This window comes from Ooceraea biroi, chromosome 12, assembly GCF_003672135.1.
Source record: "Ooceraea biroi isolate clonal line C1 chromosome 12, Obir_v5.4, whole genome shotgun sequence".
NCBI classification, from domain to species: Eukaryota; Metazoa; Arthropoda; class Insecta; order Hymenoptera; family Formicidae; genus Ooceraea; species Ooceraea biroi.
The window spans coordinates 11,887,928-11,910,337 of NC_039517.1; the positions used below are offsets into that span (position 1 = coordinate 11,887,928).

The 22,410-nt window shown below is 40.8% G+C and overlaps 2 protein-coding genes and 1 pseudogene across 2 annotated transcripts; 2 read left to right on the top strand and 1 right to left on the bottom strand.

Annotated features, from left to right (window-relative positions):
* The first annotated feature begins 3,718 nt into the window (after positions 1–3,718).
* Positions 3,719–4,690, top strand: LOC105285857 (neutrophil collagenase). Its single transcript, XM_011350387.2, has one exon. The coding sequence runs from the start codon at positions 3,719–3,721 to the stop codon at positions 4,688–4,690; it is 972 nt and encodes a 323-aa protein (XP_011348689.2).
* Positions 4,691–4,909: 219 nt separating this feature from the next.
* Positions 4,910–5,293, top strand: LOC113563013. Its single transcript, XM_026974005.1, has one exon. It carries the CDS (start codon positions 4,910–4,912, stop codon positions 5,291–5,293), a length of 384 nt encoding a protein of 127 aa, XP_026829806.1.
* Positions 5,294–8,688: 3,395 nt separating this feature from the next.
* Positions 8,689–15,852, bottom strand: LOC113563014 (annotated as a pseudogene).
* Between the last annotated feature and the right edge of the window lie 6,558 nt (positions 15,853–22,410).

Genomic DNA, 22,410 nt, shown 5'->3' on the forward strand with positions numbered 1-22,410 from the left:
CCATGTCGCTGACGCTCACGCTGACCGGTAGAAGCAGCGTCCTTACAGTGAGCTACTTCCCACCCATCGATCTGAGTGACGGCCGCTACGAGCTCGGTCTCGCGGACTTCGAAACCTACAACTCGATACCGAACGTCGTCGCTACCAACAACAGATTCTACTTCGGTGAGAAGGACGCGTTGATAACGATTCCAGAGGGATCCTACGAGCTCAGTGCCATAAGCCAGTTCCTGAGGAACGCGTTGCTCCGTCGACGCGGAGCGACGGTGACGGAGGGCCTCGACGGTGGTGACGACGACGACGACGGTGACTATCTCGGCGCGTACGACATGTACGACGGCGAGGAGAGCGCGGGGGAGGGAGCGCTCGCTCTACGCGCGAACGACAACACCATGCGAAGCGAGATAAAGTGCGCCTACAGGGTGAACTTCGCTCTACCCGGCACCATCGGCCCGCTCTTGGGTTTCTCGCCCCGCGTTCTTCGATCCAACAGGTGGTACGCCTCCGACGAACCGGTGAACATCATGAGCGTGAACGTCATTCGCCTGGAGTACAACGTCACCGCGGGAGCGTACACCAACGACAGACCGGCGCACACGATACACGAGTTCTCACCTAACGTGCCACCGGGATATAAACTGTCCGAGAGACCCGGCCAGATTATTTACCTCCCGCTCGTCGCGCGGAGCGTCACGGACATCACGGTGCGCGTCGTTGATCAGAACGGTCGCCCGATCGACTTCCGCGGCGAGGAGATAACGGTGCGCCTGCACGTGCGACAGTTGCGCGCTGCGTAGAGCGGAGTGTTATGCTCGTTCTACGGGGTGGTAACGAGGACGGAAGAAGAGGTACCACGGGGAAGCGCGCGCGAGCGGTAACGGCGCGCTGCTGAGCGCTGAGAACGTCGCCTTGCTCCGCTCGTTGGGATACGCCGTCGACGATGGCCGACGTGCTCGACATCGCCGGTTAACCAGTCTTCGACGAGCGCATAGTCGGCCTCGAGACCCACACGTACAACCCGTACGCAAACACCTCGTTTGGGTACAGCGACGAGATAAGGATTCCCATACAACAGCAGGATCTGTACACGTTGCCCTGCGAGAGCTACCTGTACATCGAGGGTACGTTCTCGAGCGCCGGGACGTCAACTGGAGAGGGAGGTTTAGTGGCGCACACGGACCTAGCGCGACTGGTGAACAACTGCGCGGCGTTCCTGTTCGAGGAGATTCGTTACGAGCTCAACGACGTTGAGATAGACAGGAGCCGAAACGTCGGCGTCACGAGCACGCTCAAGAACTACGCGTCCCTGACTCACGCGCACAATAACATCCTGCAGAACGCGGGATGGAGCGTGGTGAACAACATGTCGGGACCGGGTGATTTCAACCTCTGCGTCCCTCTCGGGATGCTGCTGGGCTTCTGCGAGGACTACAGACGCGTGGTGATCAACGCGCGACACGAACTCGTTCTGATTCGCGCGCGCAACGACAACTGCGTCGTGCTGTCAAGCGACCAACACGAACCGAAGATAGACCTGCACAAGGTGCAGTGGCGCATGCCGCACGTTTACCTGAACGAGATCAACAAACTACGGCTGCTGCGCACCCTCGAGAGCGGGCGATTTCTCAGCATGGCGTTTCACTCGTGGGACTTGTACGAGTTCCCACTTCTGCAGAGCACGACTGCGCACACCTGGGCCGTTAAAGCGGCTACGCAGCTGGAAAAGCCGCGCTACGTCATCTTCGCACTGCAGACCGGCCGAAGGAACGTCGGGACGAAGGACGCCTCTCTGTTCGACGAATGCGACCTCTCCAACGTGAAGCTGTTTCTCAATTCGAAATTCTACCCCTACGACGACATGCATCTGGACTTTACGAAAAATCGGTACGCAGTGCTGTACGACATGTACACCAGATTCCGCAGAGCGTACTACGCGCTCGATCGGGACGATGACGGTGCGATGCTGACGATGAGCAAGTTCCTGCACTGCGGTCCGCTCGTGGTTATAGACTGCTCTAGGCAGAACGAGGCGGTGAAGAGCGCCACCGTCGACGTACGCATAGAGTTCGACTGCAGGCGTAACGTCCCGCCCGAGACCACGGCTTCCTGCCTCATACTTCACGATCGTGTAGTAGAGTACAATCCGCTTACGAGCGTGGTTCGACGGGTCGTATAGTCGTAACCATGACCGACGAACTTATATTCGTTGACCTACAAGGCTTCATCGTCAAGGGCGGTTTCGCGGTGAAGGAAGTTGCCGTGCTGCGTACGGCGGAACGGGCGCTAGCGCATTACGTCTTCCGCGCACCGGTGCCATGGAGCCGCCTGACTAAGGAGGAGAGGTCACAGGTCCACTGGCTTACGGCCAACCACCACGGCCTACGCTGGACGGACGGTACCGCGAGCTACGGACTCGCGAGCGCTCTAATCCGTAGAGCGGTATCCGGCAAAGGAGGGAACGCGCTCGTCTACGTTAAGGGTGCGGAGAAGAGGCGGTGGTTGGAGGACATACTGGGCGACCTCGTCGGCGAACGTCGCGTGACCGTCAGATCCATCGACGAGGACTACGCGGACATCGGACGTCTCAGCGAGTTGGAGAGATGCGATCCCAGGACGTATCGCTGTTGCGAGCACAGCGGGACCTGCGCGCTGGAGAACGCGCTAAGGCTGCACGCGTGGTGGTGCCAAAAGGATCGTCGACCGCGCGATACGTAATAGAGAGAGACTATCGCTGTTTAGTGATACATATATATTTCTAAGCTTATACTCATATATTACGTATATTATGAATTACATATTACAAAAACTTTATATAATAAATGATTTAGATTATAAACATGCGTGGTCCTCTTTCGCTCACGGTTGTCTGAAAAGAGAGTACGGATAAGTAAGCGTTATTCTAGCGAAACGTGCGCGCGGTCGGTTGCACTTACTCCGGAGGCGGTGTATCAGCGAGCATGTAGTCAGTCCCGATATTTAGGTTGACGTCACGATCCACCGCCTCCAGGAACAGTATTTGCTGCCTCATTACTTCCGCCATCCCCAGGAGATACGTTCGTAATAAACCCCTAGAAAACGCATAATACACAATAATATACGCATAATACACAATAATATACGCTAGGATGGGAAGAATAGTTTAGTACTTACATGTCTTGCATCATGTACGTCGTAGTATGCACGTCAAACTCTGCGTTGATGCGCGCTATGTTGCGCGCTACGTGATGTAAACGTCTCGTCAACATTTCGGCCGTATCGGTGAGCATCACCGATGCGGCGTGCACTCCACCAGCTGCGTCCGTGATGTTCTCCATCGTTTTTTTGTTGCACTCTGTCGCGAACGATATTCTGCACTGATGCATGATGCGCTTCGTCGTGTATTGCAAGGAGCGTGTTGCAGGAAACGCGCGGTTGACTAGTATCTTAGGCATTGAGTTGTCCTTAAATATAATCGTTTGTGGTAAAACGCGCTGCATAGAGCGTTATATTTAAAGAGAGATGACGGAAAACCACCGTCAATTTCCTGTGACTTTCCTCTCATGGGTGCGAGAGGTAGCCAAAATCGGCGCGCTCGCGCGCCGGTGTCCTCCGAGCGTCATCGGATCGGTGCAGCATCCTCGTGAGGCGACGGATCGTCGCGTCGCGATCGCCACCCCGCGCGACGTCAGTCGCACCGCCGTGCTCGCGCGAAGCGTACGCGCTGGGTCTTATCGCCGTGATGTCGTTTTCCGCCGTCGTCGCGTTCCTCCTTATCGCGTTTCCGCTCGCTTCCGCGTACGACGAGTACCGGAGCAGGGACGGGGCCGTGAATTTTCTTCGACATTACGGCTATCTCGAGAGTACCGCGGATCGATCCCTAATAACGAACGACGAGCTGCGTCACGCGATTTCGCTGTTTCCAGAGTACTACCACCTTCCGGTCGACGATACGCTGAACAATGCGACGCTTCATTATATGGCTAGACCACGCTGCGGGGTGAGCGACGCGCCGAGTCGCCGGCTCGGCGTCGCGCCGTTGCGGTGGCCGAGGCTGAATCTCACGTGGAACTTCCAACTCGCGGATCGGACTACCCTGCGAACGGCTGAGACCGCCTTCGCTATCTGGGCCGCGAACTCGTCGCTGACGTTCTCGCGCGACACGAACAAGCCTGACATCATCATAGCGTTCCGCGAGGGTAGGCACACGATGCTGGACCGTAGGTACGGCGGCGCCGTTTGTCCCGATGACCTCGATGGACCGGGCAAGGTGCTCGCTCACGCGACGTTACCAACAGGGGCCCGGGACGACGTGTCGGAGGTGCACATAGACCACCGTGAGGCGTGGCACATCGCGCTGACCCCCAATCCGCAGAATTCGCATCATCTGCTGCGAAAGCTCGTTCACGAGATCGGTCACTCGTTGGGGCTGTCGCACACCACGGACGAGAACTCGCTTATGTACGCGTACTCACCCGCCGTGGACTGGCCGGTGGTGCTCGGTATGGAGGACGTTCTCGCCGTGCGGAATCTCTACGGCGCCGCGAAGGACGAGCCGTCGACCGCGGTGCCCGCCGAGCCTACGGTCGTACAAACGACTACGACGCCGGCGACTACGACGACGGCATCGCCGGAACCGCCCGATCCGTGCACCTGGCGCGACATCGACACCCTGCTCGTGCTGGGAAAGCGCTTGTTCATCACGCAAGGGTAGTACGCGTGGTCGATCGGCCTGGATGGGAAGATCGTCGACAGGCCGTTCTTCCTGAGGGATTACGTTAGGTTCCTGTCAAAGACCGTCACGCGCCTGTCGGCGGCGTATCAGACGGTCAAGGGGGACCTGGTGTTGTTCGCCGATGGTTGGGTGTACATGGTATCTTATCCATCAGGGTAATATCCCACCCTCGAGTTACGCGCGTCGTGGCCGCGACGTATGACGGATCTCGGGCTTCCGCCCAACGCGGTAATCAACGCCGCGCTGAACTCGCACACGGGTCGCACCTACGTCATATACAACGATTACGCTGTACTGGAAATGGACGAATGTAACATGACGGCTCGCGGGTACCACACGCTGCAGACCATTTTCCCGGGTATACCGTCGTCGACGTGCACGGCCTACCGCTACACCGATGGACACCTCTACTTCGTTCATCGGGATCGCTTCTTCGCGTACAACGAGTTCACCGAGACCGTGACGAGGTCCGGGGAGTTCGATCTCGACGCGATCGGCGTGACGTGTCCTAGGGAAGATATCCTACGGAAATTGTGGGATCTGCTCGCTCGACTCGCTCGTTCGAGCGTCGCGTTTGATTAATCACACGCGCTTTCCCATCTACGTCACGCACCTTTACATGGGAGAAGAAGAATATATAATCAGCGTTTCGCTTGGGAATACGCCAGTCAAGCACCCTTAATCTGAGAGGAGAAGACCCACGTCCTGTCCACTGCGCGATGTATCAAATCAAGGCACCGCTAGAGCAGATGGGCAACGCCGCTCCTAGTTCGGAGGCGAACGGGAGCTCCATGAAGAAACGACGTCGCGTGTAAGTTGCGTCAATGAGTCTCCACGACCTTTTTATCAATCTTTTTTATATCTTTTTATATCTAATCAGAATCTCATATCTTAGGTGGGGAAACCTCGCCGCGATGTCCAATGTCGACGTACGGCGCATGCGGCTGCTCAGCCGCAGATACAACCTCAGCAGAACCGGCTACAAGTATCTGGAGATCGGCATAGGCGTCCCTCCGACCTTGGACACGGCGACCGTGCACGTCGCGATGGGGACACTACCGGCAAGGAGATACTGTGAACGCCGAGATGTGGAAAGGACTGGTGGACAGTAGAGCCATCGTCTGCGACTACCTCACGCGGGCTAACGGCGAGCACGTCATCGTACCTCCACCCATGCGAATGGACGACCTGACGATACGCTTCGCCAGCAGCAACGGTCAGCCAACCATACGCCTGGACATTCCTTCATGTCGTTTGGCCCTGTTCGCTCCGACGGTTCGCTATCTGTACGGATTGCGGCACTGCGCCGAGCGCGTCATCGCCACGATGGCCAGCGTCGTCGGACGAGTCGAGGCAAAACTGCGCGTCTTCAAGCACGCCGCTGCGGGCGTCGAGGATCCTTCCGACGCCCCGAGGGCGATACGCGACAGGAAGGACTTCGACAACAACGATCTGCTCGATTGCGAACTGCTCGTCGTGGTCTTCGGTAATATCTGAGTTCCGCGCTGCATACCGAAAACTCCCACGTACGCGCATAATGTATACGTATTAGGCACAATAAATACTATGTCTCTCCATTCTACTCGTTATATTATACACCGCCGTATTAGTCATGCTATATTTTTATTTATCTTACTTAATATTATATGTATCCGTAGTTGATACAATCCGCTGTATCCGTAGTTGATAAAGTAGTGGATAATATAGGCGGGTTCTGGGACCGTTCAATTCTCGGACTAGAACCCGCTAATCGTAGAATGCAAATAAAGTCTTTTTCCCTAATCAAATTGCGTCTCTTTGTCGCGTTGAACCCACTACTCTTCCATGCGCGAGAAGATACAAAGATAACCGTTGCGTCTCGTCCGGTGGAAAACTTATAGATAACCGCGCGACCTCGAACTCGTCCGAGCTGGTTCGAGCGTGACGCGATCGTCGTCGATGTCGCGTCAGATCGCGGGACGACCGTCGAACCGCATCCCGCGAAAATTAAGGAATTTCCAAAAATAGAACGTTATCGGCCGGAAAACCACATCCGGTTCGGGGACTCGTCGCGGGACCACCACGACGACACGGGCGTCCAAAAACGGAACGTTATTGACAGGAAAACCACATCCGGCACAAAAATATCTCCCACCAGGACCCGACTCGCTTCCGACGACTGACCGGAAAACCACATCCGCCGGAAAACCACATCCGGGAAATCCAGTGGCGAGGGAAATCCAAAATGGCGCTCCCGCCCGTTTTCCCCCTCCCCTCCTCGCAAGCCACGCCCTCTTCCCCTCACCCCCTCGAGCCCCATGGGTTAGAACCAGCCCTATATACCTACTCACTATTCTGTATTTTTTATCTATTTTATATTTAGTATTTTTAATTAATAATAAAAAATAACTCTCCTAATAAACTCTCCTAAAAAATAGTAACAGTTAAATACATGTATAGAAATGTGCTGAATGTCCGGCTTTTCTAATTGTGTCAAATGATGTGCCGATGATGAATGTGGTATTGATTGTAATGGATAACCATATGCCGTCGTTCCTCCAATGTCGTTGTTCCAATTTCGAGAAGATACATCTCTAAAATTTCTACATTGGTTCTGAAATTCTATAAAATTATTATCGGCCCTTTCGACGTAAGGTGTATCATAATCTTGTATGAGTGTTGTTTGTGATGCGTGAGTGTTATGAGATAGTGAGTTTTGTGTGAGTAATTGTGTTGCGTGTAATGCGTGAGTGCTATGAGACAGTGAGTTTTGTGTAAGTGATTGTGTTGCTTGTAATGAGTTTCATGATTGACACTCATTGAGATGAGCATGGTTGAAGGGTTATGTATGATTCAGTGTGAATATGTATTTGATTGTTCGTGTCCGATTGAGCGTGTGATTCAAAATTCGTGTTTGATTGAACGATTACAGGTGACTGAATGTTTGTGTTTGATTGAGAGATGTGTGATTGAATGCTTTTGTCTAGTGGAATGTATGTATGCGAAGATGAATGTGTTGAATAATTATTGTTCTTTTTATTATTAAAATAAATAGGATTTTCTTGAAGAGTCCTCCTTATGTCCTGGACGTCACCCTGGACGTCCTGGACATCTTCAGCACTGATTGCTGTGGCGTTGACCCTTTTCCGCTTCCGAGGAGCTCCATCCGAAGACGTCGTGACGTATCGTAATGGTTTCGAGGTAACTCGCTTCGGTCGTTCGGACATCTTCGCTTGTGAGTACAAAGTATATTAATATACTATAGTACGATATTATGGTACATGTGTGTTATATATATAAAATTTATATAGCTGCAGCTAAAAGCAAAGTGAGTTTTTTAAATAGTTTTCTTAACAAAAAGCTTTAAACCAATAATTACATTTTTTTATAAAAGGGAAAAAAGTATTAAAAAAAATATTGAAATTATAATCATAATATATAATTATAATATAGAAGAAAATTAAATTATAAGATTATTATTTAATACATAGCATTTAATATGAGCATTTAATATATAATATCAAACTTTATGTAAAAACTTATATTCTTATACCGTTATAGTAAAGATGGAATATATTAAAATTATAGCCATACGTTGACGAGTATGGCGAGATATATTTAAATCACAAACCAACAGCAGCGAAAGCAGGAAGATTGATGACAAATGTAACGTATGTTACTTATAAAAAGAAAAAGCAAATGGAAATTGTAGCAGAATGAGGAAAGGATTAAGACAACAGAATAGCGAGTATATGAAATGTTACCCAATAACAAATATTTGCAAATGTTTGAAAAAAACAAATGCAAAGTACAAATGGAATGACAAGAGAAAGTGAAGTATATAAAACACGATGCAACAAAGAAGAATACCATATTCTAGAACTTCTAAAAGTATAAAAATCCAAAAATTCACAAAAAGTACATCTTACATCTTCTCACTATGTATAATAGCAGCGACTATGTATTGCAACGTTTCCAAATGATTCTCTCCAACATTGTCAATCGATGCACAATTCCAAACTTCTGTAACATTTCGAATTAACTTTGTCCAAATCAATATAAAAGAGCTCGCTGCTAAATGTTGTACACTTATATACTCGAAAAGCCGACGATTCCATACCGACATCGTAAAAATTATGTATCTCTAAAAATTTCTTTACAGCTAAACAATAGGCATTATTTTCCACAATAACGTTAAAAACGATATAAATAGATCCGTCATGTAAAATACAGCAATTGTCGCGTTCATCTGTACTTAATGATATTCCGTTAATTGAATCTTACGGTACTAAGGACGATTACTACTATCATTAGTATACGACATAGACGCGCGAATAGAGGAATCAACTTCACGATTATCGCTTATATCATGGACTCGTTTCTCTGCCATTTTATTAAAAAACTGTTGAAGAGGTTGACCTGGTTTTCTACAATATTTCCTAAAAATTTACATATTACTTTCATAAGGAAAGGCTGAAAATGAATCCAAAGAACCAAAACGTTTGATGTCGTCAGTGAGATGAACAAGTCCGTAAACATTATACGTATGAAAAGTTGGATCATAAAGAATGTCACAACGAAGAAGAAATTTTTGTAGAGCAAGCTCTGCAAATCTTAAATGTTGCCTCGATGGTGATTTCGAAACTAAAACTCTAATAGCAGCATGCAAAAACAAGAAATGTTTATACACTCGTTCGTCCAATAGACCATGCATTACAACTGGACCCGTATATAGCAAAAATTGACGAAATTCGGTTGCTTTATATTTAGAATAAACATCAAGAGATCTAGGACGTCTTGCGAAATCGGAAGGGCAATATACTCTAAGAATATTTAATCTTTCACATATTATAGAGATAGATCTTCCAGACAATTTTGATAGCCGCGAATATTTACCATGGATCCACGCAGCAAAAGTTTTTTTACAACACCCAAATATACAAGATGCATGTATTCGAAGGGTACTTGTGAAACCATACCCATCGGTAACGATGATAATGGACTTTCACCGTCTTTGTGATGATCCTCGTCTAAGCATCTATTATACTCTTCATCTGTTCGAGGAGCATGATCAATTCCACTGAAGACGACACGACTCTCCGTATATACACCGGAAACTTGGCATTTAGAACAAGGTTGGCAAGATACATGGCTGCGATGATTTAAAATAAAAGCTCTAGCTGGTGCGTCAGCTATGAAACTTCTCAAACGTATTGGGATTTTGTTTGCCACGAAAAATAATGTTTCCATTGGATATGATTCTAATGCTCTATTGGATATGATGCTATCTGCAACAAATTTTTCAAAAAAGATATTAGCATCGTGTGGCTTTTGTGAACCTTTATAGATTCCTGTTCGTTTATTAATTCGTATCACAAAGTAAAGTTTAACAATCGATAGATCGCGACTTGTTACTTGGATTCTTCTCAACGATCTTGTTATTTCGTGAGAGAACGAACAAAGACTGACTAAATTACTTCGATTCCCGAATTTCACTGGGACAACATGTTTGTCTCATGATTTCCTTTATTTTGCTTGGATTTCGGAGATCCATGTCGATTGAGAACGTTTAAATCTAGACATACCGCTCACCAGTTAATAACAATTAATTTTACATATCAATAGTAGGCAGTTTACATAATTTATGGATTGCTCTCTTACAATTTCCGCTCGCAGTTTTTAACGTAACAACCCGAACTTTATCATCTGAACCTGTATGGATTTCGATTACCTTACCTAATTTCCATTTTAAAGGTGGTAAATTGTTGTCTTGAATTAAAACGATATCGTCAATTTGTAAATTTGCTTTCTCGGCCTTCCATTTAGTTTTACCTTGCAGCGATGTTAGGTATTTCTCTATTCCAACGGCGCCAAAATTCCTGCGTAATTCTTTGGACTAATTGCCAGCGGTCTAGTCTATTAATCGGTATGTTATCTAAGTCCGCTTCGGGAACAGCTACCAATGCTTCGCCGATAATGAAATGACCGGGAGTCAATGGTTGCAGGTCTGTGGGAGTAGACAGTAATTGACTGATTGGACGTGAGTTCAAACAAGCTTCAATCTGTATCAAGAGTGTAGTCAACTCTTCAAATGTTAAAAGACTTTGACCTATAACGCGCTTCAAATGAAATTTACACGATTTTACACCTGCCTCTCACAGGCCCCCCATGTGAGGTGATGCTGGTGGAATAAATTTCCATTCTATGTTTTTAGGGATACAAAATTCGTCATCTATTTCCTTGGCCTTTTCCCTTATAAATTGATGTATTTTGCTAAGTTCGTTTCGCGCTCCAACAAAATTGGTAGCGTTATCGCAAAAAATTCGCGACGGGCATCCTCGACGTCCTACGAAACGCCTGAGCGCGGCTATGAATGCGTTAGAACTAAGGTCACTAACCGCTTCAATGTGTATCGCCCTTGTTGAGAAACTTATAAATAAGGAAATATATTATTTGTTGGTCTTTCTTCCGCGACCTCGATTGACTAATGTTGTAATCGGTCCAGCAAAATCAATTCCCATTACATAGAATGGACGTCCCGGAGTGACCCGATCAGATGGCAATTGTCCCATTATTTGAGATAATGGTTTCGGACTATTACGAAAACAAATTGTGCAGGCGTGTACAACCTTTCTCGCGATACTTTTTCCCTTAATGGGCTAATATCTTTCGCGAATTGAATACAGTAACGTCTGCGGACCCGCATGTAACAATTTGCGGTGTTCTCGCTCGCATAACAATTGAGTAAACGTACTATTAGATGGCAACAAAATTGGATGTTTTGTGTCAAACTTTGCTATTGCATTTTATATCCTGCCGCCCACTCTGAGGATTCCGCTTTCGTCAATAAATGGGTTAAGCGACAACAACTTGCTGCTGGATTTGACTTGTCTTCCAGCCTTGAGATGGAATACTTCGTCTGCGAAATAAACTCCCTGAGTTTCTAAAATCAATAATTGATTTGCGTTACGGATTTCGTCAATTGAAATATATCCACGTTTACGTTTGGTAAAAGTTCAGAAAAGGGGACCCCCCCTCCAATGACCTTGACCTTGACATATGTTGTCAAGGTCACCCTCCTGAGTGACCTTCAAGAGGTTTTAGCCGTCGCTCGTTGTTCGTTAAAAAGTTATTAACAAAATAAGTTTAGTGGTTTTGTATGGATTTCCGATTTTTCACACGAAGTAAGGACTTGAATTTGACATATATTACAAAGGTCACTTCCCCGAGTAGCCCGCAGAAGGTTTCACCCGTCGCTCGTTTGTTAAGAAGTTATTAACAAAAGAAGAACAAAGTAAGAAAGAAAAATAATAAATATTTCAGATTCATATACTTTATTTAGCAATATTATTATTAATAGGATAAATTTGCAGAAACTCAACCTAACCTAACCTAACCTAATCCGGTTCTATTTTCCGAAACTGGAACCCAGAACACATACGCTTCGCTCCTCTCCGCCAAGATTAGGTTAGGTTAGGTTAAAGCAGAGAATACTTTGTATTTAACTGTTTGTGCTTTTGGTTAAAGTGAAGAATGCTTTGTATTTATATTAAAAGAAACTATTCTATATATTAACAATTCACTGCTTTAAATGACTTTCCTTTCTTCGTTCATATACATATTCGTCGTTTATATCTTTCAATATTCAAAATAACTATTATATTTTCGAAATTTCTGTTGTTAATAAGTTTTTCATAAACAACGATCGACGACTAAAACCTAGTGCGGGTTATTCGGGAAGGTGACCTTTGTCATATATGTCAATATCATGTTCTTGCTTCACGTGGACAACTAAAAATTCGTGCGAAATCATTAAACTTTTTTTGTTAATAACTTTTTAATAAACAATGAGCGACGGCTAAAACCTCTTGAAGGTCACTCAGGAGGGTGACCTTGACAACATATGTCAAGGTCAAGGTCATTGGAGGGGGGGTCACCTTTTCTGAACTTTTACCTAACAAAGAATATTTATTTAATAAAGATACGATTATTTGTTTAGAATTGTTAATGTTTAAGAAAACTCGTGTTTCTGCTCTTTCCTCAGCTTTAATTACATCTATCTCTCCTTGTGAAAGATCTGTCAATTACATCTCATTTCGCAAACGACCGTCAATCTCCGCCAACCAATCGGGGCCCTGCCACCAAAGCTTACATTGTTTTAAATCCCCGAGATTAGCGCCTCGAGAAATCAAATCCGCAGGATTGTCCTCGCTTTTAACATGGTGCCAATGGCTCGACGGAAGAAACGACTGAATTTCTGCAACTCGATTTGAAACGAACGTTTTTTGACGTGACGGATCATTTGATATCCACGCAAGTACAATAGTAGAATAGCTCCATGCGTATATTCCATCGAAATTCATTTTGAGAGCCTCAATGAAGTTTTTTAATAATCTGACTAAGACAACTGCTTCGCAAAGTTCTAATCTTGGCAAGGTAATCGTTTTATTTTTTATAGGAGCGACCCGTGATTTCGAACAAAGTAATGCTGAATGAGAATCGTTATTATTGTGTATCGTTTGCAAATAACTACAGGCTCCGTATGCCTTTAGTGATGCGTCACAGAATGCATGTAAATAAACGTGAGTTCTATCAGTATCTGAAATCACTCTGCGAGGTACCTTAATTGTATTTATATCTTTCAAATCCTCTGCGTAATTACTTCAAGCTTGTTGAAGCTTGGCTGTCAATGGCTCGTCCCAGTTTAAATTGGCTGCCCACGTCGCTTGTATGATAAGCTTTGCTCGAATTAAAATGGGACTAATTAAACCTAATGGATCAAATAACCTTGAAATTGCTGATAAAACTTCTCTTTTCGTTCTACTTGAACTCGTTATAAATTGAACTGAAAATTCGAATACATCTTGTTCGGGATGCCAATTTAAACCTAAAGGTGCGTCTACACCTAAGCAAGTTTTCCCGGCGGGTTGACCCGCCGAGTTAGCTCGCGGCAGTGTAGACAATTGCCGCGAGTTGCGGGTTATCTCGCCGAGTTGTCCCGCGAATAGGTAGTCAGTCGTCATCAAAAGATCTCGGCGGGACGACGCGCGATAGCAAAATTTGAGAAACCTCCGTTGCATCTATATTCTAAATTTAAATCATTTTGATCTAATTTCAAATCTTTGATTAAATCACTGCTACTATATCGCATTTTAGCTTTTAGACTCGGACGAACCCAAAATCTTCGCGGTCGAGCTGTACTTTTCTTTTTTTTTTTAATTATGAAAGCCGCATAGGCTGTGAGGACTTCTTCCTCGGACCACATTTTCTTTTAAACTGAGCTCACACTCGAAAAATATTGCTTCGGTGTAGACACTCAATGTTTAGAGGGGAAAGATTGTAGCGGGTTTTCTGTAAAGCAGCATCTACACCAAAGCAAGTTACCGCGGGTTATCCCGCGTGTTACAAAAAACCCGCTACAATCTTTCCCCTCTAAACATTGAGTGCCTACACCGAAGCAATATTTTTCGAGTGTGAGCTCAGTTTAAAAGAAAATGTGGTCCGAGGAAGAAGTCCTCACAGCCTATGCGGCTTTCATAATTAAAAAAAAAAAGAAAAGTACAGCTCGACCGCGAAGATTTTGGGTTCGTCCGAGTCTAAAAGCTAAAATGCGATATAGTAGCAGTGATTTAATCAAAGATTTGAAATTAGATCAAAATGATTTAAATTTAAAATATAGATGCAACGGAGGTTTCTCAAATTTTACTATCGCGCGTCGTCCCGCCGAGATCCTTTGATGACGACCGACTACCTATTCGCGGGACCACCCGGCGAGATAACCCGCAACTCGCGGCAATTGTCTACACTGCCGCGAGCTAACTCGGTGGGTCAACCCGCCGGGAAAACTTGCTTTGGTGTAGACGCACCTTTATACATATTTCTTAAATATAACGTAGTTCACTGTCAAAATATTGCATATAATCGAAAAATAAAATAAGTGCTACAACTATGTTTCTCAAATTTTAAATTAACAAATTATCGAACATATTAGACTTCATGTTGGAAAAGAGCTCTTGTGAATCAAAACCCATGTGAAAATGTTTCCTTTCATATGTACTATTGTTATGCGGAAAATGAAATTTTTACTTTTACAATCAAAACATGGTGACTGAAACAATTCAAAACACTTAATGGATCAATACTCTGATGTCATTTATTAAAGAGATTATGTTTGGAACATAAAGCCTGCAGAAAGACATGCAGAAATAACGAAATGTGGTACTTTGCACAAAGAAAAACGTACATTACATTAAAATATGGTAGAGAAATAATCATCTATATTTTTTGAAAATTTTGCGGAAAAATAAGATATAAATATTAGCAAATATGAATAGCTATTAAAACTTTTTTAAATAAAAACCTCATTTAAATTTCTTTTTACTTAAATTTAGTTTTTAATAAACGCTGGAATTACAAAATAATATTATTCCGTTGCGTAATTATTTTCATAGTAGGAGAGACCGGGGCGAAGTCATCACCAAGGCATCGGGGAGAAGGAACGAGATAAGAAATAACTGATATATACGCTAGAAACGCATGCCACGGCCGGCAGTACACGGAAACGAAAATTATTTACTTTGTTGTTAAAACTCGGCACCGAAAAAACGACTTCGCCCCTATACTCCGGCAGGTTCTCATTCGCTCACACTGGACACAGGAAAGGGTTAATTACAATGTGTATGTAAAAGCGGAAATACATATAATTTGTTTTTGTGAACCAATTTACATAATTTTGCTTCGATATTATCACAAGGCCACGCTTTTAATACGTTATCCAAAGTTACAATGTTTGAATTCAACCTCGAAGATATGCAAGGATTGAAGTATACTTCAGAATCAGGTACTAATTGTTTACCAATCAAATAAAAAGTATTATCATATTCAGCAAAATTATAAACTTTAACAAAGACATCATCAACTAAAACGCTATCATCTTTGCAATTATCCACAGAAATGCAGTACCAGCTAGAACGCATCCTCTTATATTGAGCAGTAAATCTTTCATGAGTAAGAGGCCCCTGATTATGAGATTTTTCAAAAATGCGAACACTATTGTGTTGTTTCTGGATACGTCTTTCTTCAAATGCAACATTCTGACTTTCGAAAAATCTTCTAGCTATTTGTTGCAATGGTTTATCGTACTTACGAATCATATTTTTCATCTTGTAGTTAGTATTTTCAAACCTAAAAGTACTAAAACGGTCGAGATAACCAAATTTTCGAACATCGTTGACCAAATGAAGAAGATTGTGCACATTGTGTGAAATATATTTCTTGCCATAAATCAACTGAAATGTATCTACAAAATATCTCAAAAGTTCCTCTGCGTAGTTCAAATAATCTTCAAAAAGTGAAAAATATGGACTTGCTAAAATAGTTATTACTACGTGTAATGTGATAAAATTTATGTACATATCTTCTCTCAAAACATTTTTTAATGCAATTACTCCTGTATAAAGTAAGAATTGTCGATATTCTGTTGCTTTCCATTTCTTCACACTTTTTAAAGCTCTGGGCGCTCTTGCTAGTTCGGAAGGTAGATATTGGCGAAAACTTATCAATGTATCTGATATGATACTTTTATCAGCTGTAGATAATTTAAACTGTACTGGTTTTTGAGTCCAAAACAACAATAGTTTTCGCACGACACCTAAACATACTAAATGTATGTAATCGAGCAGTACGTTTGATACTAATCCGAAGCGAGGTATTTGATTTAAAATTGTTTCTTTATATTGATACTCGCCACTATAAAAAAATTCTTTAAATTTTTTATCACTTCTTAACCTTGTATTTTGTTCGGTTGCAAAACATATTCTGTCTTCATAACTGCCTTCAATTTCGCACTTAGTGCAACTATCATAGCCTGTAGGGTGTGCAATACACAAGACCATCGCTTTTGCTATAGCATCACAAACAAGACCATCACTTTTGCTATAGCATCACAAACAAGTCCTTCAATCTTAATTTCAAACAGCTTTCCGTCATATTCTATACCATTATTAATTAATGCTACAGATTTATTAACAAACGGAGTTAAAAAAGCATTTGAATCATTTGGTTTTCCGTTATCACAATAGATGCCTATTGGATATACAGTATTAGAATCTATTTCACTACATAAAATTAGCCACAAATCCTTTTCATTAGATTTGCCTGTAGGAGTACCATCAGTATTCACTAGTATATTTATGAGAGTACTATCATTTTTGTTTTCTACTCTTTCATTTATAATGCTCATGATAGCATTTCTAAAATCGAAATGATAGTATTCTCCACCAGCTAACATAACTGTTTCAGTAGATTGTGGTGTCCGCAATAATGTTCGGGAATCGAGACAAAACGTTTCCGTTTGAACATGTTTATTCAAAATTTTCAATAATGCAGATAAGGCATTGTGTCTAATTTTATACTCAATTGCCCATTTTTTAATGTTCAGTACGAAACTTTCCTCGATTAATGGTTCATCTACCGGTTGAGACTTTAAGTTTCACTTATTGAATTCAAAGATTCATTTGGACTATATCTGTAAGTAAAATCATCGTCAAGCGTGTCCGTAGATTCCTCATCACTAATACCATTTGAACTCATATTATATGTTTGTGAATGTGCATCATCTACTGCAGGTACATTCACTTCGGATGTGAATACGTCCATAGCTATTGAGTTGTTTTCAGTTTCATTATTTACACGCATGCTTATTCTCCTCAATGATGCAGCATTACATTCTGCCACTTTACGCCAGACATGTATTCTTGAAAAGGGAGAATCTCTTTTTTCCGACATTGTTCGAATATCGCCAATTATTTCAATGGAAATCGAAATAATTTACTTTAACAAAAATAAAGAAAAAAAAATTAAAATGCTGATTTTTAAATGTAATTGTGAAAAAGTAAAATCATACCAGTGATTTTAAAACCTAGAGTTCAAACAGCCGACTTTCTTATGCAATACACAAAGTGCAGAAAAACTAGGCTTTGTACGTTTCACTTTATCAATGAAAATATCACTGCAAATAGGTTTTGCTAGTCTTGTCTATATTAGCTATTTTGCTTAGAAAGTAGTTTGAGTCTTCTTTTTTGTGTCATCAATTAAAAATGATCATTTCATGAAATTGTAAAAAAATCGTTTATATATTCAATTACTTGTAAATCCAAAATGATTAACTTGTATTATACATATAAAAAGATGACAGTTATTTATGTGAAAATTATATGCGTTCATTAAAAATGATAAAGTGCAACATTCATCAGTCACAACATACATATATATCATTTTTGGCGTTCCGATTCCTTACCCAGGTGCACCCGCTATGTTGGAGTCAGAAAGATACAAGAATAAGATAAAAAGAGAGGGAGAGCACCCTGGAGAGGAATCGGAACGCAGCCTTTGATGGGACTGAACTGGTGTTGTCTGGTGTTACAACATCAGTGATTCACCTCATAGAGTAAACATTATAAATCAAAATCCATCCCTTAGTTCATTTTCATTATACATGAAAGGAGAAAATATCTAGAAGACCATAGTACGCATATGATATTTTTTAAAAATATGTAAAAATTAACTCAAAATTAATTTTTGCAGTTGACTATATTCACAGTAAGTGGGGATAAAAAAGAAAGTTAAGTAGCTTTACATCTAGACTAACATCAATTATGAATAACTTAATTGGAACTACTGATAAGAGTTAAATCTACAGAAGAAATGAGAGTGAAAGAAGGAAATTCTCGAAATAATATAGTTTTTCATAAGTAATCTCTTATTTATGTTGCAAATTTCAATACTCGCGGGTACTCACATCTTAATTTTTAGCAAATCTCTCTCAAAATAAGATATTAACTTTGCATTTCAGAGAAATCTAGATTTGACGACTTGAAGCTACAGTTTGAAAAGTACATCGTATTCACACATTTATGCAATAATCACTAACCAACCTATACAAAGTAATGTTTTTTAAACTTAAAAGTACATTGTTTTTATTTTAAATTTTAGTAATTAATGCAACAATGAATTTGGCCTTTGATAGTTTTTTATTATTTATACTATTTGGTTTTGATAACATTTACGATAACTTTATATATAGTTATTGAATGTTAACGATTATTTAACATTTAAGTGACGTATAAATATTTTATAATTTACTTACAGATCGGTTTAAGGACAGTTACAAATCGTTGTAAGATTAACCTCTTTTTTTTGTGGGTGTCTCGGTTGGGACGAAGACGCCTTCAATTAACCCGCCGACCTCGTGGGTTATTATAGCGTAGGTCTGATAAGGTTAACCTCCTTCAGAATTAGGTTATGTAACAACCGTTGATGTTATGTAACAACCGTTGATATTATGTAACAAATCTGCGGAAATAAATATATAATTTGTACATGAGTATATCCCAGTGAGAAATAATTCGTCGATTGACGTCGAAACGATGTCGAATCGATGTCGCAACCGTTAAATCAACATCGATTCGACATCGTTTCGACGTCGATCGACGAGTCATTTCTCACTGGGATGTATTCATAAGTATTCTCTTTGCAAAACCACTTTGAGCACAAATTTTATCAAATATCGTTAATCTCTCTTCTCGTTTCCAAGCACGAATAATTACAAGTATTCCGATGCCACTTTTGGTACTTTTGGCGGGATTGCACGACTCACGGCCACTGCTCACCTTCTCTTCTCTTTCCGCTCACGCGCTAGCAACGTGCCAAACAATGCCTGTAACTAAGGAGCGCGGCGCTCGGCGCGGAGCCTCGACAAGAGCGTACGTTTCTAGGACAATACTTCATCTTTAGCACTCGACAAAGTGCCCAAAAGTTCTCATTAAAATTTTCTGTTTCATATTTCACATTGTATTAATAAATAAAATATTTATTCTATTTTGTGCGTGCGTGTGTGTGTGCAATAATTTTATAGTAATTTTATAAAAGATTTTGGGAGCTCTAAAAATATGTTTTATAATATTTTAAGATGTTTAATAATTTGTTTCGTAATATTTCGAAAATATTTAAAAATATAGTAATTACATTTTCAGCAAAATTTTTATGATTATATTATTTAATATTGTAATTAATATTTACATATATACACATTTACACATTGACTTAGTTTTAAGCTTTCAAGAATCTAATATCACTTAATACCACCTTAAAACATTTCATCGAAATATTTACAAAAAAATCTATAGAAAGATTTTTAAAATATTACGAAATATTGGGTTGGCCAAAAAGTAATTGCGTTTTTTTTATATAAATAAAAGGCGAATTTTTCATGGGAAACAAAAACTTTATTAAACAATATATTGTCCATTTTGTTTGATTATCTTTTGCCATTTTTCAGGCAACTTCATGATTCCGCGCTCAAAAAAGTTCTTATCTTTTTCAGTAAAAAACAATTCCAAGAACGATTTGATATCCTTATCAGCAGTAAAGGTTTTACCATTCAAGGTGTTTTACAAAGAACGAAACAAATGGTAATCTGATGGTGCCAGGTCTGGCGACTATGGTGGATGTGGTAACACATCCCGTTCAAGCTGTAACAATTTTTGACGAGTGACCAACTTTTATGTGGTCTAGCGTTATCATGGTGAAACACAACACCTTTGCGATTCACCAATTCTGGACATTTCTGTTTGATGGCATCATTTAATTTATCCAGTTGACGACAGTATACGTCTGAATTAATGGTTTGATTCCTTGCAAGCAGCTCAAAATACACAATACCTTTAAAGTCCCACCAGACTGACAGCATAATCTTTCTTTGGTGAATATCTGCTTTTGAAGTGCTTTGAGCAGGTTCATCACGCTTGTTCCACGATCTTTTTCGTTTGACGTTGTTGTAGACGATCCATTTTTCGTCGCCTGTTATCATACGTTTCAAAAATGGATCATTTTCCTCACGTTTCAAAAGAGAATCGCAAATGTCAATACGCTTAGTGAGATGAATTTCTTTGAGCTCATGTGGTACCCAAATATCGAGCTTACTAATGTATCCAAGTCGTTTTAAATGGTTTTCAACACTCGATTTCGATATGTTAAGATTCTCAGCAATCTCTCGTGTCGTTAAACGCCGATTGGAATCGATCAGTGCCTTTAGTTTGTCATCATCAATTTCGATTGGCCTTCCTGAGCGTGGTGCATCTTTCACATTAAAATCTCCAGATCGAAATTTAGTAAACCAATTTTGACACTGCCGCAGTTTTAAAGCATCTTCGCCATATACATCAGATAACTTTTTATGAGCTTGCACAGCGTTTTTCCCTTTTCGGAAGTAATAAAACAAAATATAACGAAAATGTTCTTTTTGATTTTCCATTTTGAAATCGACGGCAAACAAACAATTGTTAACGAAATCGTGTACTTTCTTTTTGTAAAACAAGCTTGAACTGTGAGTTGTTAACCTACATAATGAATTTGCGGTTTAGAATGAAGTTAGTTACATTTCAAGACATGTATGTCCATCTATTGGAAAAAAACGCAATTACTTTTTGGCCAACCCAATATAATTTTGAAAGCTCCCAAAATCTTATTTACTTATTTCAACAATATGTTTCTTAAACGTTATAAAATGGTGTTATTCAAATATTTGCAAGAAATATTCTAAAAATATTTTTAAATCCATTTTGTAAAATGTTTTGAAACCTATTATGCCAACATTTTTTGAAAATATTTTAAAAACATTTTAATATATATTTTTTAAATATTTTTTGAAATTATCACAAAAATATTAAATATAAATGTTTCATTAATATTTCAAAATATTATAATAAAATATTTCGTCCAAATATATTTCTAAAATATTTTAAAAATATGTTATAAATTTATGTTAACAAAGTTTGGAAAAAACGTATTTAAAAATCTTTCTAAAATACTTCAAAAATATTTTGAAATATATTAAATCTTTTCAAATATTTTGTGCTATTAGGGATGTATGTACATACCTTTCTACAAAATCTCGAATCTCGATGTGACGAAGAGCAAAGATGAATGTGAATAAGTATGGACAACCCAAGTAGCAGACAATATTTTTTAAATGTAATTTTAATATTTATTTTTCATTAATTGTACATTGTACAATTAATTACAAAAAGTAATATTTATTTAATGTTTACTAAATATTTACTTTACATTACATATTCGTTTAAAATAGTAATTTAGAGAAAACATTTATTTAATGTTTATTTAATATTTAGTTAATTTTAATTTTCACATTAAGTATTTATTTATAATAATAAATTTTAAAATATTTCTGTAATATTTATTTAATCTCTAAAAATATTTTAAGTGGTTTTGTTATTGTTATATTTATCATAAATTTTTGCTCTATGTACGTGTATGACGCACTATATATACTGGCATGTATGTGTGATAATAATTAGTCATAATAATTCAAGTAGACAAATTCATGTGAATCAGAACATACATAAATATTTTATATCGTGACCGTGATTTTATATATATATATATATATATATATATGTTTTTGGTATATTTCAAGGACAGTTTTTGACACGCATGGTACATTTTGAGGAGATTTTACACTTTCGAGAACCGTCCTCATTATTTTTTTTCTATATGGTATATTCTAAGGACTGTCCTCAAAATTATAGATTTTTTAAATGGTAACATTCGAGAACATAAAATCTACCAAAGTGAAGTCCTCATAATAAACCAAATATATGTAAATACTGCTTTATACATGGTATAATTTGGAGACATCAAAG

Coding starts and splice junctions, on each gene's coding strand:
- LOC105285857 (XM_011350387.2), top strand. CDS start 3,719: ATGTCGTTTTCCGCCGTCGTCGCGTTCCTCCTTATCGCGTTTCCGCTC.
- LOC113563013 (XM_026974005.1), top strand. CDS start 4,910: ATGACGGATCTCGGGCTTCCGCCCAACGCGGTAATCAACGCCGCGCTG.